This window comes from Ictidomys tridecemlineatus, chromosome 3 (assembly GCF_052094955.1).
Source record: "Ictidomys tridecemlineatus isolate mIctTri1 chromosome 3, mIctTri1.hap1, whole genome shotgun sequence".
Classification (NCBI taxonomy): domain Eukaryota; kingdom Metazoa; phylum Chordata; class Mammalia; order Rodentia; family Sciuridae; genus Ictidomys; species Ictidomys tridecemlineatus.
This window is the reverse complement of record NC_135479.1, coordinates 39,593,743-39,616,993: the sequence shown is the minus strand read 5'-3', so window position 1 is coordinate 39,616,993 and position 23,251 is coordinate 39,593,743. Positions and strand designations below refer to the sequence as shown.

General features: G+C 41.6%; 1 protein-coding gene across 2 annotated transcripts in view; it reads right to left on the bottom strand.

The window, feature by feature from the left end:
• Myo1d (myosin ID) overlaps positions 1 to 23,251 on the bottom strand; it is a 304,749-nt gene that overhangs the window by 112,691 nt on the left and 168,807 nt on the right. Inside the window, exons 17-20 of one of the 2 annotated variants that reach the window (XM_040269138.2) lie at positions 19,190 to 19,413; positions 13,293 to 13,437; positions 12,688 to 12,789; positions 5,421 to 5,534 (exon numbers count right to left, since the gene is read on the bottom strand). In XM_040269138.2, coding sequence (XP_040125072.2) covers positions 5,421 to 5,534; positions 12,688 to 12,789; positions 13,293 to 13,437; positions 19,190 to 19,413 — 585 coding nt within the window. Of the gene's footprint in view, positions 1 to 5,420; positions 5,535 to 12,687; positions 12,793 to 13,292; positions 13,438 to 19,189; positions 19,414 to 23,251 lie in introns of both variants that reach the window. The other variant, XM_005327778.5, reaches the window with a different exon arrangement.

The window sequence follows — 23,251 nt, the reverse complement described above, 5'->3', positions numbered from 1 at the left end:
CACCTTCTTTGGACTGTGTGTGTGTGTGTGTGTGTGTACATATATGTACATACATAGAAATACACACACACATCATAGAAATCTATGGCTTTTCCCCGTTAGAATGTAAACTCCATGAGGGCAGCAATTGTGACTGTTTTGCCACCTCTATCTCACTCATACCTATGTGGATGGCACATAATGAGCACGCAGTAATCATGTGAACTGAATGGCGTAGTTATTGAAAGTGTGATTAGACAATGGTGTAAAGCTGCCTAAAGTCCCAAAGGAAAGAAGGTAATTCTCTAGCAGGTGTAATTTAAAAACACTCCCTTCCTCTAAGAAGTGTCTGTTCAGTTCTTTGGCTCATTTATTGATTGGGTTATTTGTTTTTTGTTCTTTAGGTTTTTGAGTTCATTATATATACTAGAGATTAGTGCTCTATCTGATGAACATGTGGTAAAAATTTGCTCCCAAAATGTAGGTTCTCTATTCACCTCATTGATTGTTTCTTTTGCGGAGAAGAAGCTTTTTAGTTTGAAATCCAACCCATTTATTGATTCTTATTTTAATTGTTGTGCTATAGGAGTCTTATTAAGGAAGTTGGGGCCCCATTATGGATCAGCCTCCTTATATCAGAGAAAACATTCAGCATTTGTTTTTTCGGGATTGACTAACTTCACTTAGCATATTCCCTAACTCCATCCATTTGCCTGCAAATGGCAAGATTTTATTCTCTTTTAATGTTGAATAATTCCCTTATGTATATATGCCACATTTTTTAAATCCATTCATCTATTGAAGGGCTAGATTGGTTCCATTGTTTAGCTATTGTGAATTGTGCTGCTATAAATATTGATGTGGCTATGTCCCTGTAGTATGCTGTTTTTAAGTTCTTTGGGTATAGACCGAGGAGTGGGATAGCTGGGTCAAATGGTGGCTCCATTCCCAGTTTTCCAAGGAATCTCCTTACTGCTTTCCATATTGGCTGCACCAATTTGCAGTCCCACCCAGCAATGTAGGGTTGTGCCCTTTTCCCCACATCCTCGCCAATACTTATTGTTGTTTGTGTTTTTAATAACTGCCATTCTGACTGGAGTGAGATGAAATCTTAGAGTAGTTTTGATTTGCATTTCTCTAATTGCTAGAGGTATTCAACATTTTTCATATATATGTTAAGCATGGGATGATTAGATGAACTCTAGATAGGGCAAAGGGGTGGGAGGGGAAGGGAGGGGGGCTGGGGATAGAAAAGATGGTAGAATGAGATGGACATCATTACCCTTAAGTACATATGTAAAGATACAAATGGTGTGACTGTACTGTTAGAGTCTATAAACAAGTCTGGATGGCACCTGGCAAAATGCCAGAGGGAGTGGTTTGTGAAGTAACAAAAGCAAGCCATTAAGTGTGGAGATTCCTGATTGGTTGACTGCTGTATCTAGTTTATGTTAATTAGATAAGCTGTGTGAAATGTATAAATACCGCTCCTGTCCTACAATAAACGGCTCCTACTCCTGCTGTATCAACGTACACAAGTTGCTTGTCACCCCCCGGTTAGTTTGCCCAGCCAGACGGGCTGTGGCACTGTACTTTGTGTATAATCAGAGATTTGAAAAATTGTGCTCTAGATGTGTACTATGAATTGCAATGCATTCTGCTGTCATATATAACAAATTAGAATGAAAAAAGAATAGGGGGCTGGGGTTGTGGCTTGGTGGTAGAGCACTTGCCTAGCATGTGTGAGATACTGGGTTTGATTCTCAGCACCACATATAAATAAATGAATAAAATAAAGGTCCATCAATGTCTAAAACAATATTTTAAAAAAAGAATAAAAAAGAATAATTCAACTAATAAAACAAAACAAACAACAACAGCAAAAAACCACTCCCTCCCACCCACCTTCTAAAGGAAGTCCTATAAATCTCGGTTCATTACAACTCAAGATCAAGCATCAGAGGCTGCAGGACACAAGTGCCAGAGGGGCTGTAGTTGGTTCCACATCTCAGGGTGGGGCAAAGGCAGCTCTCCTCAGCAGGGATGAAGCAGTGACAAACTATCTCTGGTGACCTGTGGGGGACAGCTGATATGTCCATTAAAGTTGAGCAGCTGGGGCACTTAGTTGCTGCTGATTACAGGAGCTCAATGAGTAAGGAGATACAAGAATAGTGGAACTCGCTAGGTATGTTTATGGCGCTTTAGGAAAGCAATGGGTATTAGTCCTATGTTGCCTGGCTGGAGGCAGTAAAGAAAGTAGAGGGAACCACCCATGCTGGGAATTCTTGGCACAATTTTAGGTCCCTGTTTGACAAAGACTGGGATCCAAACAACTGGAATGGAAGTGGCTGGCAAGAGTCCAGGAAGCTAAGAATGCCTGACGAATCTGCCTATTTGAAGCACTTTGCTCCCAGTATTCCTTTCCCCTGGGGAAACCAAACAACCCACCCCAATATTCAGCATGATCTGTGACCAAGATTCAAATGTGGCTCAAGTCTTGGGATGACAATCAGAACTAGTAGAGGAAGATGATCAGTTAGGCCTAAAATGAATTATAGGAATTATCCATGTCATACTAGAAAAAGTCAGGAAAGGCTATGCATAGATTTGCAAGTGTTTGACAAGGAACAAACGTACAGATTTGGATCATGCAGAACCAGTTGCTATGGTGAGGCTTCATCTGAGACTCGGTGTATGATGTGCTACTGCAGGATGAACAGTGAATGGCTGGCTGGAGCGGCTGATTCCAACCTGAGCCCAGGGCTGACCTGTGCTGTCTGGCAAGAAAGAGGTGATGCCTAATGGAAAGACAAAGAAGCAGAGACAGAAGGAGCAACTGAGAGGCTACAGGATAACATGGTCCTACAGAGCTGCCTTGAAACCTGAATGGCCGCATTTCCTGGGTTTCCAGGAGATTCTAAACATGGTGTCCGTCCCATCATTCATGACTTATGGATCTGAAGGGAATTTAGAGCTGATTAGCACATTAAAAGAGAGATGAGAAAATGGAGGACCACAGGAATCCTGCTTTTTATTGTTTCCTTTGGTGATTCTTTTCCTCACCATTTAACTGGATATTCTTGAATAATCTGCCCCCTTTCTCCCTCTAGATTAATAATTTCTGCCTCAAATTGTAAGTGATCTGCTCTTACATTTTAATCCTAAGTGAAGTCCTTTCTACTCTGTAGTATCAGAATTCCAATTATGTATGGAAGGAATACTTGTCAGTTTTACCCATCATGAAACTCAGCTTGCAAACTTGAAATTGCTTTCCTCCTCCCCTCCCAGCCTCTCCAGCACCATTATTATTATCGTTATAATTATTATTATTTGCTTAGGGCCTCGCTAAGCTGCTGAGGCTGGCTTTGAACTTGTGATCCTCTTGCCTCAGCTTCTTGAGCTGCTGGGATTTCAGCTGTGTGCCACTGTGCCTGGCCTTAAAAGGTTCTTTATCTTAAACTTTGTTTTTAATTTGAAACTATTTCAATTGTGTAGAAAAGTCTAAAGAACAATATAGCAAACATCATTGTCCCTATCATTCAGACTTAATGTTTTGCCATATTTGCTTCCGCTTAAGAAAAATACAGATATAGTTGGAAGTCCCCTCTCCCATCCAAATCACTCCCTCCTTGGAGCTTGCACTCTTCTGACATTAGTTCCTTCCAGAAGCAGACCCTAAGGAGCCAGCTGATGAGTTTGAGAGGCTGATGTGGGAAGTGCAAGGACAGTGACAAGGGAAAGGGAGGTGGCTCAGGGAGCCGAGGACATGGGCTTTGGGCTGCTGCAGGGCAGCTCTGGGGAATTATCTTGGCCAGTGAGTATGGAGCGGGAGCACCACACTCCTGCCCTGACTCACTGTGTGGCTGGGCACCCAGCCTTTCTGTGGGAGGGCAGCTTGGGTGCTGGCCGAGGGCTGCCTTCTACAGAGACATTGGGCTGCTGGAAATCAGGCTGCATGCACAGAAATGGCACAGGAATATGAAGGAGGGTGACGGAGCTCTGAGAGCACTTGCATCAAAGTGCCCTATCCCACCAACACCACATTTACTAGAGTACTTAAGTATTATTTTAATGATATTTTATGTTATTAGTGTAATTAGAGATAGTGATGATGACGATAGTGGTGGTGACAGGAAACAGTGACTATTAGTACAAACCAGTCAAGGTGAAAAAGGAAGATAATTTTGGAAAATAATTTTAGTTCAAAATATTGTTCAACTATTCATTGAATTTATATCATGTGCCTGATGGATTTCTCCCTAACAGAAATGCAGGGAAAATAAATAAAACTCATACCACAATTTATTTTTCTTTGACTTCACGCTTCATGAGACTTTGACACAATATGGGTTGTTTCCCTTGCCCTCCTCCATCTCCCGCCCTGAGACTGCAGGTTATTGGGCTTACCCAGGGTTGGGCTGTAAGAACACAGTCTTTGCCAAGAAGACTACACACAGTCAAGCACCTCGAAAAGTCATCTTCTTCTTGGCTGCAACCCCCTGGCCGCCTATTAACAAGGAGCAGGGTGCATGTGGAAGGGTTGGGGGGAGGGTGATACAACAAGGGCGTGTCCCAGACCCCCACCAGGGCCTTCTGTCATTCAGCGAAGCCAGGAATAGTTTGACTTCTTTGTTTCTTATGACCGAAAGACCCCTGGTATACCAAAATAAAACCACAGAACAGTAATGTTTCCTGTTCCCTTTTGCAGGGATCAAAGGAATTTAAAATGCTCTCCATACACTCTTTATAGATCTTAGCACTGGACAAACTGACTTCCTCTGTTAAACTAGGAGACTGAGAAATCACCTGACACATGAACAGATCCAGGAGTCCTGTAGGATCTTTCTGAAGAACCAGAATAGTTATGAAAACAACGAACCCAACAATCTCATACTGAGATTCAAGGCAAAAATTCCATGTTCAGATAAAAAATGATTTCAGAATTTGAAAACCCTCAGGATACAGTGAACAATAGTGGGTTTGGACCAGAGACCTCACAATCGGCAAACAGGGGCATATAAACTATGTTGGTGAGAACTTTCAGAAGCCGCTTATGTTTTATATTTTAAAGAGCAGTAATATTTTCACAAAGTAATTCCCTGCTGTTTTTCTATTTGATTCCATTTCCATAAAAAAAACCAAGCCTTTTAAAAATAAGAAAACATATTATGCACCAGCACAATCAAGCAGTAAGTAGAATTAGTAATAAAGATCCCGCAGATCCATAGTCCTTACACTTTTTATAAAATGCCTTTGTTAATCCACTGGGAACTTTGGATCATGCCTATGGAAAATTGAGCATTTGTATAAAATGCAAGATTGGAGTAAAATGTCAGGAACACAAAGGCAACAGCTCCCTGGGGCTCCAGAGAGCAGAGGGGGCAGTCTGTGGGCCTACAGGTGGCCCATGAGCACCGGCGTGGAGAGCACAGAGTACTTACATTGTACAGAGGGATGGTCTTCATCACCTTGTACTGTTTAGTGGGATCCATTTTATACAGGTGACGGTCAGTGACAAAAATGGCTCGGTCTTCCACCTTACTAAATCGATTCACCTGTAGGAAAACAAACCAATACAGCATAGTATGTCACCAAGAATCAAATCAAGCTATCCGTGTGGAAACGTCAAGGGGGCAGAGGTGACTAACCGTGAAGATAAACCCTTTAACAGATGGGTATCATGTGTGGCCACTCCACGGGATGCAACAGGGAACGCAAAAGAGATGCATGGAATTTAGCAACTGAAGATTTACAGTGTAACAGGGAAGACAAGAGAAACACAGAATTCAAAGACTAAAAATATATAAACCCAGATACCATCAACAAGATGAAAAAACAAACCCACGGAAGTGGAGAAAATTTTTGCAAATCATTTAACTGATAAGGGACTTCTATGTAGAATAAACAAAAAGCAAATATAGTCCAATAATTAGAAGACAGCCTAATTTACATAAAGCAATGACATGAAGCCCTTGGTTATAATATGAAGTGGAGACCAGTATAAGGGGGTAAGATGAATTAGAGACTAATAAGTGAAAATAAATTCATATGATAATATAAAGAAAATAAAACTAGATAATGAGATTGGGAGAAAATATAAATGTGTGAGTATATATGTATGTGTATTCTTCTGTAGGGTGCTAGGTTATTAGATAGAGGGTCAGCGAATGCCCCCATCTGCAGGCAAATCTTTTCCTAAGAGACGAAACTAACCACAGGACATTTTAACTTGTTTCAAACTTAGACTAAGCAGTTGTATTTTAAATGAGGTACCTAGCACTAAAAATGCCACCTAATAACACTGAAATGCCAAGTTTCTCAGTGAGTAGAAGGAAAAGCAAACAAAACAAAATCAGGCAAAAACAAACAGCCCTCCCCTAGCTGACCAGGAGACGGAGCTGTGGTGTAGCATCCCCTGCCCTCCTCCTAAATCCTTACTTCCAAGATGCCAACAAGGAAGTTGGAGATTGACTTGAAAACACAGCGCACTACAGTGAGAACTCGGCTGACTGAATTAGGATGGAGGATGGGACCCGCAGGGTTTACTGATGGGAGAAGGACAGAGTGAACAGGAATTCAAATCTGAGTTTGAGGTATATTCAATCTTTTCTCTCTGCCTTATAGTTTTAGAAATCAGCTGATTCTGTAAACACTTCCTTTATAACCAGAGCATATTTTCCAGTCAATTTGACAAAAAAAAAAAAAAATGTTGTCAGTAATTAAGAGTAAAATAGAGTCTAGGTGGTAAATTGTTATGGCTCTTGGTAAACAGCCTCAAACAACCTCCATTTTTGCCATAACAGAGGTTGGGTGCTTCTTGGAAGCCTTGCAATGAGGCGAGGTCGAGCACTGCCAGGCTGCTTGGCACCACACGGGCCTTGTGTGGGACTCTCCAAAAGGAAGGGTTCCATGGCCCACTTGGTTTGAGAAACAATTGTTCAGCAAGGTTTTCTTAATCACAACCAAGGCCACCACAAGGATAATTCATTACCTAGGCACATATTAAGTGCTCTGAGAATTCTGCGTTTAAATAGCAGTTTAATCCAGTGTTTCCAAATTGCATTTACCCACGTTGGAGAACACTGATCCTCATCTCCAGTGGAATATGTAGAATAGAGAATATCTAAAATAGAATCTGAACAATAAGCAAAAGGTATGCTCCTCATCTTTTGTGGAATCATATTGAGAAATATGTGAATGTGATGCAAAAGAATATGATTTAAAAAACCTTGCTGCATAATTTCGCAAGGTCATTCCAGGGTCAAACCAAAAAGGCCATGTTTCCTTTTCCATGATATGTCCAAGAATTAATCTGAAAAGCATTAACAGAACCTCACAGGCAGCAACTGTATCAAAGTTCTGTTAAGAAAGATTTTATATATATATATATATATATTTTTAATATTTTTAAAGTTGTTGATGGGCCTTTATTTTATTTGCTTATTTATATGTGGTGCTGGGAATCGGAATGCAGTGCCTCAAGCATACAAGGCAAGTGTTCTACTGCTGAGCTACAACTCCAGCCCCAAGATTGTATTTTTTATATGCAGAAAATATAATTTCTAAAAAGGACACATTTATCTTCCATTTCAGCAACTTAAATCATCCTTACAACATGACTCTAGTGAAGGGCATTGTATAACAATGTAAAAGCTTTAAGTCTCATAACTTAGCTGTACCAAAACAGCAAAGAGAATTACTCCACATACATATGTGAATTCCAAACTTAGGACAAGTATGGCACAGGAACACTGTTTTTATACCACTTAAATCATAAAGTAATAGAAAAAGAGGTCCAAAGACTCGGTACTAAAAGATCTCATATTGTTTCTTCTATCCAAAGCTAAAATCATCGACCCAAGGAAAAAACATCTCTAACATCCTGCTTTTTTCTAAACACTTCAAGTGATCTGTTTATACGTTTACTTAGTACCACAGGGGCCCGAGAGAATGCTTCCCTGGAGAGTCAGACCAGAGAGGACACATACCCAGAGAGTATGGGTGAGAGGAGCTATCTGCCAAAGTCTCTCACCTTAAAGGAGGTTTTATAACTCCAGTTAATGCAAAGTGGCTGTTTCAAAAAGAAAGCATAAAGAAGAGGGCTCTGCTGAAGTCATATTGAGCTTGCCTTTGGTGTATCTTTGGGACTGAAGAGCTCTAAAGAGGACCTTATCTAAGCTACACTGTGAAGAAAGAGTATTTTGTATTGAACTTAGCAATTCAAGAACATGACAAAACATTTTCATTTTCAGTTTTTAGCCAGAAGAACCCAGGATAAAATTGTCAGACATTAAGCTGTCCTTGCTGGAAGGAGACACATTAGGCTTTTCTGGGGTGAAAGACCTAATTTTCAAAACTGTCCAACTCTCTTTGATCAATTGTTCTGATTATTATTTTGACTGCCTGGAGATCTTGATACTAGAAAAGATGTATGCTAGATACTGGCTATAAGGACTCACTAAAATGGTACACTCCTTGGTTAACATTCACAAACTGGCATCATGTCTTTTATTATTCATGTGGGTGTGTAAATCTTGTTGGCAAAAGTCTTTTCTTGATTGTCTCATTAACTCTAGGTACACTTCATAAAAAGAGTTTCTCGATTTCTATGTTCAAATCTGGACTCGGCTGTGGTAACCACTCTGAGATATTACCAGTAATCTCTTCTTGATGACATTTTCGTCTAACTTTAAAACTGGGTGCTCTATGATTTATTAAAAAACCTATACAAGCTTGTGGCAATAAGAAATATATAGTTTGAATATCCCATATCCAAAATGCTTGGGACCAGAAGTGTTTCAGATCTGGGGAGTTCTTCAGATTTTGGAATATTTGCATAGACTTTACTGGTTGAGCATCCTTAATACAGAATTCCAAAATATGAAACATTTTTTAATGTAATGCTGGCACTCAAAACATTTCAGATTCCATATTATTTCAGGTTTTGAATTTTTGAATCAAGGATGCTCAGTCTGCATTAAGTTTTTGTCTGGGTTCTGATACAGAGCTTGCAAAACCCTTGCAAAACTAAATATATATATATTTGTCTCAGTACCACATAAAATATAGAATTGTATTTTTTTAAAGAGAGAGAGAGAGAGAGAATTTTTTAATATTTATTTTTTAGTTTTCGGTGGACACAACATCTTTGTTTGTGTGTGGTGCTGAGGATCGAACCTGGGCCGCACGCATGCCAGGCAAGCATGCTACCTCTTGAGCCACATCCCCAGTCCTAGAATTGTATTTTGGTATAATATTTAGTCTTCGCCCTAGGTTTCTGACAAGAGCTTCTAAGACCTTTAGAATCTCTAGAGTGATGAGTGTTTTTTTGTCTGCTAATGAAATGACTAGTGACTGGGGGCTCCTAGTTTCAGGATGGGGACTGGTTGCCAAAAAGACCAAGGCATGATTACAGGGTTGAAACTTTTAATAGCCTCCCTAAGCACCTTCAGAGAGAGAAGAGGGGCTGGGGTTGGGGACAAAGTTAATTACCATTAGGTAATGATTTAATCAATCATGCCTATGTAATGAGGAGGCTCCATGAAAGCTAAGCTGTTTGGTTTGGAGAGTTTCCCATTTAGTGAACATCTCCATGGGCCCAGAGGGCACATTTTTTCCTTTTAATTGTGATGTTTTGACCACTGGCACTTAATGTGATTGTCCATATGGTTAGGTTTAAATCCACCACTTTTCAATTTGTTCTGTATTTTTCCTATTTATTCTTTGTCTCCTTTATTCCCTTTCCTACATTTTCCGACTTATTTTATATTGAGATTTTAGAAAATGATTGTTTCATTTCATCTCCTTTTTTGACTCATTAGTTATAGCTTTGTTTTGCTATTTTAGTGGTTCTAAAATTTGTGGAATACATTTATAATATACAACAATTTACTGATATATTATATCAATTCAGGTGTGATATAAAAATCTTACAACAGTTTATTTCCATTTCTGTTTCCTTCTGCCTGACATTCCCTGCAGTGCACATCTGCAGATTTGTCTAAAAAAAGGTTTTATTTCACTTTGATTTTTTGGAAGATACATTTGCTGGGTATAGAATTCTCGGTTATCAGGTTTGGTCCATGGCCACAGTACTGTGTAGATTTTGCTCCACTGTCTTTCCACTTGCGTTAGTTCTGATCAGATACTGAATGTACCTTTATCTCTGTTGCTCTGTCCCTTTTCCTCTTTATTACTGGTATTGAGCAATCTGATCTCAGGGTGCTTTGATCTAATTTAGTTTCTTGTGCTTTGGGATATGTTCAGCCTCTTGGTTACATGCATTTATGTTTTACATCAAATTCAGAAAAATGTCAGCAATTATTTTTTAAATTAAAAAAAAATTCCCCCTTTCTCCCTCAGGGATTGAAAATGTACTTATATAGGGTCACATGAAATTGCCTAAGAGCTTCCTGATGTGTTGTTTCTCTAATTTTGATGAGTCATTTCTCTAATTTTGGGTAGTTTTATTGCTATACTTTGTTTTTCTTTTCTTTTCTTTTTTTTTTTTTTGAGACAGAGTCTTGCTAAGTTGCTCAGATTGGCCTCCAACTTGCCATCTTCCTGCCCCAGCCTCCCAAATCACTGAGATGAGAGGTGCGTTCCACCATGTCCAGCTTGCAAGTTTGAGGCTAGTCTCAGTAACTTAGTGAGGCCCTAAGCAATGCAGTGAGACCCTGTTTCAAACAATAAAAAGAGCTGGGGCTGTGGCTTAGCAGTTAGGTACTCCTGGGTTTAAATACCAGTAGGAAAAAAAAAAAAAGAATATGTGTGTGTGTGTGTGTGTGTGTGTGTGTGTGTGTGTGTACATATATTTCTATGAACATTTTTGAGTTCTGCTTTTGGATGCTGTTAGGTTACTTAGAAACAGTTTGAGTCTTTCCAGTTGTGCTTTTAAGATTTGTTCAGTAGGACAGGAGCAGTGTTTACTCAGGGTTAATTACTCCCTTGTGCGTATTCTACTGATGCCCCCGCATCTGAGGTTTTCCAGCCTTGAGTAGTTTCCTTGTCTACATGTCTGATCAGTACTCAGCGGGATATGAAAAGTGGACTTTGGAATGTTCTCTCCCTGCAGCTCTCTCTTCTGCAGTATGCTGCTTTGCAAATCTAGTGGTTGTGGTCTTTCTCAGCTCTCAGCTCTGTGTTTTCAGTTAGGGAATCTCTGGTCTCTATCATGGCTCCCCTCCTGGGGCCAGACTGGAGAGCCCCTCAGGCAATAACTGGCTAACTATAGCTTACCTCACTTTTTCTTCTATTTCCGGGGTCACTATCTTTCCTTGATTGATGTCCACCATCTTGAAAACTATAGTTTCACATTTTTTTGGTGCCCTTTCCCTTCCACATATATCCATTTTCCATTCATATAAATAGCTACATTGTATTCTATTGTGTACGCTTATAATTTATTAATTCAAACATTTATTGATGTAGTTTCATCTCTCCATTTTTTTTTTTGCATTACAATGTAAAAACTCAAATATCTATCTCCTTTGGATACCTGTGCAAATATATTTGTAGAGAAAGATCCTGGTTTATGGAGCTTTTGGAGTAAGAAGTATGGACATTTTACATGTCGACGGGTACTGCCAAATTGTCCACTCAGAAGAATGTGTCTAATATTCCTACAACAGTGTTTCCCTAGAGCCTGTGAACTGCAATCAACAGTTCAAAGTTTGCCAAGCTTACAATCTAAAAACTATATTTCATTTCTGATCTGAATAATACTGTAATTATACCTTTTTGAACATTTGAAACAAAGCACCTGCAAAGTCACCTAAAATTGTTGGATTTTTGTTATGAGGTAATTCTTTCATAATTAAAGAAAATTCCTCCTTTGGCCAGTGCCATATTTATGTTGACATCTCTTCTTGTATCAATCTAGGCAACAGTTTTCTCTTTCTCTACTTTTGCAGAACTGGAGATTGACCCAGAAGTGCCTTACCATTGAACCACATCCCCCAGTCCCTTTTTTCTTTTTCTTTTGAGACAAGGTCTTACTAAGTTACTGAGGCTGGCCTCAAACTTGCAATCCTCCTGCCTTGGCCTTCTGAGTCATGGGGACTATAGGTATGCACCACTGTGCCTGGCTAGGCAGTAGTGTTTCTTAAATTCATTTCATCAATATTTTAAAAGTTATTTGGATCATTTTACAAATGCCCTTTTAAAATTATTTCAATGCCTTCTCTATTCTTCTAAACAAATACTTTGACTGTGTCCCTTTCCTTCCACTTCTCAACTTCCACTTCCAGCCACCATCATGTTCAGACTGGTGACAGCCCACGTGTTCCACTTCAGACGAGCAAACACACTCACAGCATATCAGTGTTTACTCCCACCCTCCAAACCTTGGTGTGACCGCCTCCTCTTTTCCAAATTATGTTCTTCCTCCCCCAACCCTGCTTTTGTTTTTATGTGTAGAAAGTGCTGAAGGACCACCAGATACAGGTCTGCAGGGGCTATGAAAGGTCTGAGTGCCCTGAAAGGTATGTCCCTGGCCTGGAGATTTCCCAATCTGCTCCAAGAAGAAATGGCTATCAAAAGTCTTTACATCCCTGTGACATTCCAACATGCCTTGGCATAGCCAGGCACGGCCCACTGGTGCTGTGGCCTGGCACACAAGGGTTGTGTCTCATTGCAGGTCTACTTTAGTGAGTGTCACCCGAGTCTTGACTTTTCTTCCCAAAACAGTCTGTTTCAAGCTTGCCTTACCTTACGGACGTGACAGGAAAAGAGGATGTTCATGTATTTGTCCTTTCGTTTCAGTTCATTAGCAACAGGGACGAACGTGCCTGAGGTCTGAGGTGTATCCGGCTTCTGAAAGAAACCAGAAAACCATGACACGAGAATGCTTGGCACTGTAGATGCCACGGCCACCGTTTAGCACGTGGCTCTGTAACTATTCCCATGTGGAGTTTCACAGGTGAACTTTTTATCTCTTCATCCCAGATGGTAGGCTAGTAAAGGTCCCATAAATTATTTAAATCAAAAATGTAGCTTTGGAATAAATTAACATAAAGGTGGTAATTAAAAATAGTGGCTGAATAACTCCAGGGAAGTTTTCGATTTTCAAAGCCGGGTTCTAGAGTGTACCTAATCCATATGGAACAAAACAGAGAGCCCTTTTAAAAGCAGGGATGACTTCAAACACTGTACATTAAGAAGCGATAAAATCCTTTAACTTGGCACCTGTCACAGAAATCATTAAGTTTCTGAAAGTGTTTTATTGTCTTTCGTATAAATTCTTGGAGAAAAATTCTTCTTCCTTTGTAAAGGGAGCAGGAGTCGAGTCCATGCTGATCTCCTCCTGGACTTACCGAAGCAAGATAGTTGCCCTCCCAGGCCCTCTGGAGCCCAAGGTCAGCCCTCTGACCCTTCAACATTTCCATGGCTGCGACCTTTGCCCTGACCTGGGGCAGGTCGGAAGCAGGTATGCTCTTGATGAGCTGGGCTGCTCTCCATCTACAGGGAAATAAACCAAGCAGAGAGACTTCAGAGACACAATCCCATTCATCCTCAAAAATAACTTCAGCTGCCACTAAGTAAATGAAACCAAAGCACTTGCGAACTAGACTAAAAAAGAGTGAAAATGTTCCCCAAATGTATACAGAAGTTTATAAAACACCCAGTTTTATGCAAAGATTTTCTAAATCTTCCTTTGTGGTTTGTGTGCTTGAAAAGCAACCAGACATGTGACACGTGAGCCCCAGTAATACAAGTCGAGCATCCCTAATCCCCAAATCAGACATCTGAAATGCTCTGGAACCCAGAACTTCTGAGTACCACTCAATCAGTAAAGTCGGTGCGAATACTTCTAAGTCTGTGAAAACCTCCGAATTCAAACATTCCTGGTCCCAGGCATTTCTGACAAGGGATACTCAAGTAGGGTTCGCAGGGCACAAGACGTATGGAGTCACCCCATTTATTCACTGAAGTGCTTCCAAGGCACCCACTGAACTCCAGGCCCTGTTCTAGGCAGGGAAGGCATAGCAACAAGCCAAACTGACAGAGGTCCTTTCTAACAGGTGCCTGTACTCTAGAGTGGAGTGACAGGCTCAGACACTCGGCAAGTAGACATATAGCATGTGTGAGGGGCAGCCCTGCAGGACTAGGCGGGGAGGGCAGGTAGAGCCATGAAGGAAGGACCACTAGTGGTGGTGCCTACACAGAGCGTATGGTGGGGGCACCTCTGATGGGGACAGAAGAGCAGAGGCCACAGAAGCGAGGGAGCCAGCCACACGCACAGCTGAGCAGGTGCGTTTCAGGAAGAGGAGAACATGGCAGGTGCCAGCCAAGGCTGGGAGATGGGTCTGCTTGGCGGGTCAGAGGTGCAGCCAGGATCCTGTGAAGCTGGAGAGGCCTGAGGTGGGGGAGTCGGGAGAGGGAGAGCAGACCAGAATCCACGGAACCAGGAGAGGGTTATCAGGACTTTGGCCTTTCATCTGAATGAAAAGACACTGGGAGGTTCTGGACAAAGAAGGGACGTGACCTGACTCGCACTGTAATAGGATCATTGTGATTGCTGCAGGCTGGGGACAGGGCGACCTGTGAGGAGGCTATTTCCATAATGTACAAGCTGGAGGAAGGGGGCCTGGCCAGGGAGGTGGTGGTGAAGGTGAAGATGAGTTTTGGACACATTCTGAAGGAAGAGCCAATCGGATTTGCTGACTAGATGTGGGGGAAAGGGGGGGTTCATGATGACTCTAAGGTTTTTTTTTTTTTCCCCTTAAAACAACTAAAGCATAAACCAAATAAAATCCTGATTGAGAAAAACAGGTCTGAGGTGTTTAATGCTCCTTGCAGCATCTCAGCCTATTTCTGTCTTCTTTTCTGCCACAGGAGTTTGAAGCAGGGTGGGTGGAAAGCAGACTGAACTTCCTCTAATGAGACAAACCGTCAGGCCAAAGGTTCTCAAATGATGCTCCTGCGGAATACTAGAACAAGATTCAACTGAAATTGAAAATTCTCCCTGAGATCACTGAATAAATCTAAAAATAAGGGGAAAATGAAAACACCACCAGGACATGGGAATGATGTCAATCAACTGGAAGGTGCGAAGGCTTTCTGGAAGATATGAAGCAGACAGGGTGGGGCTGGAGAGGTGGCTCAGTGCGGGAGGAATCCTCAGGCCGCATGGGTTTCTTAATGAGGCCCAGAGAGTCCTTAAGCCCAAGCAGCAGGGGCTAGTATCGGGGCAGGAGGTGACGGATTTTTAAGGTGGGAGCTTTGCCAGTTCCCTGCACATGAACTGTCTGGTCATGTGAGGTCGGACACCTTGCCCGGCAGCGAGGATCAGCAATGGCACAACAATCATGGGAAAGCAAAGGCTCAGCACCTCAGCAAGAACCTCCTCCCTCCTTCCTACAGCACCTGGAGTCATGAGACAGACTGTCCTAAGGTCAAGACCAAAGAGGCTAGAAAAGTGACAGGCATGGAGCAGTGGAGGACACTGGTGACAGGCAGGCTCTGCCACACTAAGCGGCTTTCTCAGCAACTGCCCTAATGAACTCTTGAGATCTAGATTTCATTATTGGCTCTGCTCTGACTGCTGCTCTGATTCCAGCCTATGCCTGCTCAGGCTGTCCTTCTTTACTGTCCATGGTGGCCCAGGACAAGGCTCACATCTGCCTGACTACAGAGGCACAAAGGCAGACTGCTGGGGCACAGGGGACCTGACGGCACCACTGTGGAGAGACCACGCGGGCTTCTCATCCTGGTTATGCAAACCACCAGCAGCTCATAAACCAGCAGCCTGAGGACATGGAAAAGGGACAAAGCTGGGCATGAAGCAGGCTTGACCGAAAAGAATTAATGTGAAGAAGAGCAGCGATCTTAAACACAGATACGCATTGTGATTCCAGAAAAATAAAAACAAGACTCCAACAATGACTATTGACTCCTTTAATGCACTTTTCTCAGTAGTCCACAGATGAAAGAGTTCAAGATCAGGATTGGTAAGCCATAGCTTGTACCACATGTAACCCACGGTGTGCTTTTGTACAGCTTATCAGCTAAGGAGAGTCTTTACATCATTATGTTTTTAACCAAACCAAACCAAACCAAAGAAGAATGTGTTAGAGACCACATGCTGTCTGTAAGGCCTAAAACATTCACTACAGGAAAAGTTTGCTGACTTCTGAGTGGATGAATACAAATGGGAAATTCATCGAGAGCGCGTGAGAGTATACGCGGTGTGTGTACAGACGACAAACAGAGCAGACACATTATTGTCATGTGCTCGACTGTAACTCCTGGGGGGCTGAGTTTGTCTTTCCCATCCTTCTTGTTTGTCACCACATCCCTGGGACCCAGGTCGGTATCCTCCGCAACACAGCAGGTGTTAGGTAAATATCTGCTGAATGTGTAAATTCGATTTTACGCAGATTAATCAATCTGGGCCACAAAGAAAACCTCAAAATGTAAAAAGAAGACTGTGTAGGCCACAATGTAATCTAACAGAAATCGAGCACAGTTTTCTGTGGATTTTCTCCTGATTTTCTCTTGATTGTCGTGGACTGGTGTTCATGACTTGTTTTTAACTGAAGTCATAGGACCATCTATATCATCCTGCTCATGTAAAAAAGACAGGAGGGGGAAAGCCCAAGTGGCATGTGGCTGTGTTTGTGCAGTGCACTCACAGCATGGGCAAACATTTCCAGAGCACTTATTACGTGACAGGCACCGTCTGAAACCTTCCAGTAACCCTCTGACGCAGGTGTCGTTATTATAAAATTGAAGCACTGAGATGCTGGCCCAAAGTTACACAGCTAGTCCACTGCAGAGTCAGAACAGCCAGGCCCCAGGGCTCTATGGATTGTTTCTTTCTTTCTTTTTTTTTTTTTTGGTATTGGGTATTGAATCAGTCTTCAGGGCTTTGCAACTGAGCCACATCCCCAGTCCTTTTTATTTTTTTGAGACAGGGTCTCACTAAGTTGCTTAGGACCCTGTTAAGTTGCTGAGGCTAGCCTTGAACTTTCAATCCTCCTGCCTCAGCCTCCCAAGTCACTGGGATTACAGGTGTGCACCACTGTGCCCAACTGGGGTCTGTATTTTTAACCACTCTATCATGCTGTCCCCAAGTGTGTGTGTGTGTGTGTGTGTGTGTGTGTGTGTGTGTGTGTTCAGAAACACATAGAAAAAGGTTTAGAAGGATACTAATTGTTGATGAATAGTCATTCCAGGGAGAGGAAATAGCATGGCAAGAGAGATATGGAGGATTTTAACATTATAACCTATGTTTCACTTAAACAATGAGCATGCTTTTAAGTATAGCTTAATTACTTTTAAATCATAGAAAAGTAAAGATTGTAGATGATGCCATTCATGAGAGTATTTTATCTATGTATTAAAAAGCCTGAGCCTGGCGCAGTAGCACATGCCTATAAAACTCGTAGCTTGGGAGGCTGAGGCAGGAGGATTGCAAATTCAAAGCCAGCCTCAGCAATGATGAGGCACTAAGCAACTCAGTGAGACCCTGTCTCTAAATAAAATACAAAATAGGACTGGGGATATGGCTCAGAGATTGAGTACCCCTGAGTTCAATCCCTAGTACACCCCCACCCCACACACAAAAAAAAGCCTGTCAAGATTGAAAACTAACACTTATAGTATTGTATCTTAAGACTTGAGGATTGAGAAACTTCTGTTTTCAAATATATTGTTTGATCTTTTTCTTTTCAACATTAGAGATTAAACATAGGAGTGTTCCATTGCTGACCTACATCCCAGCTCCCCCCATACTTTTTAAAAATTTGAGACAGGGTCTTGCTAAGTTGCCTAGGCTGGCCTTGAATGCAATCTTCCTGCCTCAGCTACCCAAGTAGCTGGGATTACAGGTGTGTGCCAAAACTGAGCTCAGCATAAACAGACCTTTAAATAATAAAATAGCATAAATAAGTGATTGGCACACTTACAGACCCATAGAAAATTTAAAAACTGCACATGGCTGATCTCTTTTTTATGAGCATTCACTTCCTATTTTTTAAAAATGCAAATGAGGTACATGGTAAAGAGGTTTTCTTTCATTTTATCTTTTTGATACCTTCTACTGGTTATATAGAGCAAAATCTAAAGAAGATAGATTCTTATTTAACACAGAATTATAAGTTCTTTTACATTCAGTATATTATTAGTATTCTTTTATTTAATGATATCAAATGACTATTTGAGAACTGCTAGCTAAGTTTATAAGATAAAGCTACATACAGTCAGTGCTTTGTAACTATGGGTTTCACATCCAGGGATTCAATTAATTTTGGATTAAAAATTGTGTGACTTCATTGAATACATACAGACGTTTTTCTTGTCATTATTGCCTAAACAATACAGCATAACAATGATTTACACAGCATATACATTGTATTAGGAATTATGACTAATCCAGAGATGATTTAAAGCATGTGGGAAGATGTGCATGCAGAGGTGACACCATTTTACATAAGGGGAGTGAGCATCTGCAGATTTTGGTGTTCACAGGGGGCCCTGCAATGGATCCCCTGGAGTCACTGGAGGACAACTGTATATCTGGTGCACACAAGCAACAAATAAGCTCCAAAAGTGATGAGGAAGGACTTATGTAAAGACAGACTCAGATTCAGGGCAGGTTATAAAAAAAAAAAAAAGAAAATGAAGATCAGTTGGAAAGGTACCAAAGTTTACATGGATGTTTATATAAAAAAAAATAGCTTAGTCTAAAATAGTTGTTTTTCCTCCGTGGCTGTACTTAAAAATCACCAGGGAAACCTTAAAAGGCCCTTTGCCTGGGCCCTACCCCCAGCTCCACTGAACAGAACTCTCTGGAAGTTGGTGTTTCATAAACTCCCTGGGAGTCTCAGGCACAGCTGGACTTGGACCCGATGCTCTGAAGGGATCAATGGGCTTCCTAGTATGAGTTATGTGGGGGTGACTTCAAGAAATAGTTATTTTTGCTAATAACAAAGGAGAGACAGCATGCCAGTAGCTTTTCTAAATGTGGCTTCCACCCAGGGGTTATGGCATGCTGCTGTCAACTGCTACAGGAAAAATAAATTGGCAGTGTCATTATTTTGAGAGGCAAGAAGATGCCCTCTGAAAGCAAAATCTATAAAACTGAAGACACAGGGATAGGTAAATGTCACAACAGCAAGAGCAGAGCCAGCGTGAGTGTCCAGGACTTGTGACTATGTGTTAAGGGTGCTGCTCTACATGGATGTGGCACACAGGGACAAGCTCTTACCTATTAAAAATGGCCTGGAGGGATTCCTCAAATCGGCGCAGAACTTTAGGAGGGGCCGGCCACTTCACGTGCTTCCCATAGTCTCTCATGGTCTTGACGCCCTGGAAGCGCTTGGCCACCTCGTGGATGTAGGACTTGACTTTGTAACGCCGGTAGTACCTGATTATTGTCAGAGCCGCCTTGGTCCTCCTGTACCGCATGCGGGCCAAGGTGCCCCGCCACACCTTCACGATAGAGAAAGAGAGAGGAGAATGTTGCTATCTGGCTGAGCCGTAGGTGACTTTGACATTATAGAAGCTGTTTGTTTCACAAACTCAACTGAGGAACTTGCTGGCCAGTACACAGGGGCCAGAGCCTAACCATGCCAATTCCGTGTGCCACCAACAGGAGGCGCTAGGAACCACGGTGGTCATTTGATAGGTCTCACTATTCTGTGTAAAAGCTTGTGCGGAGTTTCAAAGTGGAGTCTTGTTTTAACTTTATTGTCATGAAAAGAAGAAAACCAAAAAGAAAATATGTGTAGATAAAGATTTTAGGAATGTGGAAAGGAAGCAAGAAGAATCAGAACTGAATGCCAGCTATAGTTCCTTGGTGAAGCTTAACCGTACAGATTACACCGGCCACTAGCTGATATCATTTTGGATTTATAAACTGATTCCAACACAACCTGTGCACCCAGATCCCCAGGTGCGAAGTAAACTCCCAAGAATTTAGTTGTGTTCCTGAGAAAAGGGTGAAACAGATTATCAACATAATAGGATTCTTGTTGTTTTGGGTACTTCGGATTGAAGCTAGGAGTGCTTTACCTCTGAGCCATATCTCTAGCCCTATTTATTTTTATTTTTGAGACAGGGTCTTACCAAATTACTTAGGGCCTTGCTAGTTGCTGAGGCTGGCTTCAAACTTTCAATCCTCCTGCCTCAGCCTCCCAAGTCATGGGATTACAGATGTGCACCACCACACCTGGCCACATGAATGTGCATGAAAAGTTTTTCAGTGTCAGAAATCAGTCAATATGTACGTGTCTCAATGCCAACTTCATCCAAGCATAGTGTTAGAGACACTTCTATTTTGTTCAGAATACTGTGTCCAGGTATCCATTTTCTCAACCTCATGAGCAAAAATAAATTTGATGTGATCTTCATCACTGGTCCCTCTTTATAAATTTTCTCTACCACCAGCAATATTTCCAGTTGGAATCTCTATTCCTTTCTGCTACCAGAGCTTGCACCATCCCAAATATCCTAAGTGCATGCTTACTTGTGTCCACCCCCATGGTGCTCCAGTTGCACTAACCACCTTAGATAACCATTCCAATTCTTAGGTTAGTGGCATATTCCCCGATCCTCCCCACCTGAAAGGGCCAAGATTTTCAACCTCTCATTCAAAGCCCACACTATGGGTCCTCCAGACTCCTCCGGGTTTCTTTCTTTCTTCTTAAATCTCCATCTGTGCCTACAAACACGTGCACTGCCTCTTTTATCCAGCTGTTTGGGGAGCGTCTTCACGCAGACCCCCAACGTGCCCCACATGCCTGCGATGGGCTCCCTTTGCAGCCTGCACACAGACAAGATAAATCTCTTTGCAGGTGACGTGGGAGGATCCCAACGGTTCAAGAAAGACCAAAATATATAAGGGAAGCAAGGCGCACGAGCCTTTTGTGATGGGGATCCGGAGTTCACATGTAAACAGTTATTTAGAGACAAAGAAGCAGTAAAAGCTCTCTCACGTGGCATCGGCACAGCGGCCCTTTTTAGTCCAAGTGGCTCTCTTCCCTGTCGCTGAATGCACTGTGCAGATGGCTGAGCGCCTCCACCCGGGTGCTCAAATAAGGGACCCTGCTGTAGCATTTTGAGAACCAAGGGAATACAATTAGAGGGTGGGAGTGTGTGATTCAATTTCTTAGATAAAACAACATTTTTTTAAAGTTCATGCTGTTTGTGGTTTTTTTATTTTTATTTTTTTTCAGGGGAAGAAAATTAAGACTCCCGGGAGCCACACTTACATAGAAAAATCAATCCTGAATTTCCAAAGGGCGTTTTAGAGAACTTTTTATTAAAATATTTTGTTAGATTCTTTAATAATTCTTAAAACGTTTTATGAGTAAGTACTCTTTAAGGACAAGTTTCATCTGTTGTTTTTTTTTGTTTTGTTTTGTTTTTTTACCCCAAGTTTTGTGCAGTTAGAAAAACACAAATAGGACAAAATGCTTAAAATAAAAGGCAGGGTACTTTCCCTCACCCACCTGACCCCACCTCTCCACCTCGAAGTCTCAGTTGACACAGATCATTTCAGCTGCTGCTTCTGGTATTGACTGTCACATTTATAAATAATACACAGAAGTGTTATTTCTTGGTTGATTCCTTTTAGAAACAATCCAAATTAAAGAAGTTGGTGGTTTAGCTCTCTTGCTATCATTTTTACTTCTTCTATCATCCAAATAGTATTTTACATGAAAAATTTAAGTTGATAGTGTTCACGTTACATGGATCAATAATTTTATATATTGAATGAGTAATTCATGTGCATATATTATATTGCATCATATATTACATTGGTTCATGGCTTTGCTAAGGAGTAGGACTACGATTCCTTTATCAAGTGAATCTGGTTTTACCTATAGTCAACAAAGTAGAGGCAACTTTTTAAAAATTGGCTTTATCTTCTAGTATACCTACTGCTATTTTTTGCCAAATGCTCTTGAGGACCCACCAAATGACCAGCACAACTTTTCCAACTGCCAGGCACCTTAACTGAAACTGGTGTTTCCTGACTCTCATATACTTTACGCCCTCTGCACAACTCTTCTCCTGGGACTTTTGAAACTCCTTCACACTGGTTTCCTGATTCCTGAGATAATGTCCTTCTCATTCTTCTTCCATCTGTAGCTTCCAAGAAAAGATGAGTGGCCAGTAAATTTCTATTCTCTTTAATTTCCTTGTGAGTACAGAGCAGTTGCCTAAAATGTGTGTCCTGAGGAGAGTAGTTAAGAACGGGCTCTGGACCCAGGCTGTCTGTGTCCAGGTCCTGGCTCTGGTTGTAACTGCTGGGTAGACTTGAGCAAGCTTCTTTACCCCCTGTGCCTTAGATTTATTATCTGCAAAATGGGCATGGTAATGGTGCTTGCCTCACAGTGTCTTGAGGATTAATGGCGTCAATACACACAAGACACTAAAGGAGTGCCATGCTGAGCAAGCACAGGCTACAGTGGCTTCTCAAAAGCCCATTCTTTGTCTTCAGAAGGCTGTGCTACTTTCCTTTTGTATGTGGAATTTTTTTCTTTCCTTGGATCACGTGTCAGTGTGACCTGGAAACTCCTTCCTGCATGTGAGCCATTCTTCCTCAGCCTTCCATCTGCCTCCACATAGTGCTTCACTGGTCTTATTGTATCTACTCTGTACAACGGGCTGCGTCATGGTTTGTAAGCCTTATCTAGTCTTTCAGCTGCCCAAGAGCATGGGGAGAGAGCTGGGGCTTTGGCTCATTGCCATCGAGGTCTTTCCTTCATTCTAAGGAAACAAATGCTTCCTTGAGTTGAAGTCTACCGTGGGTTTTGGCTCGGTGTTCTTCCTCCATGCTCCCTGGAGCTCTTCTTGGGTAAGCTGTAGTAATTATTGCTAGCACATGCTCCCCGCTCATGGATCTTTCAGATACAGGAAAGAGGGTACACCTTGCTGGCTCTTCTTGCTTGGGCAAGAAGTCTTTTCTCTCTCTGCTTCATGCCAACGCCTTCAAAAGCAGCAAGACTTTCCAGAATTCCCTCCTTGTGCTTCTCCATGTTCCATTTTTCTCTTTAAGAACATATTGATTTTCCAGTATCTTTTTTTGTTTTCAACTTGGTCCAATTTTTCTTTCCCTGGATGACACTTGTCAAAGCTTACAGTATAAAGCTGTATCTTTTTTTTGGCTTCAGGATTGGTGGCATGTTCTTTGTGGTTTTTACATTTGATATTTATTAACTCATACCGTTTTGAGGAAGATAAACTCTGGGAGCCGCCAGTTCTATCACCAACTTTATCAGAAGTCCTCTTAGGCTTTATTTTTTTTTTAACATCAGAGAAA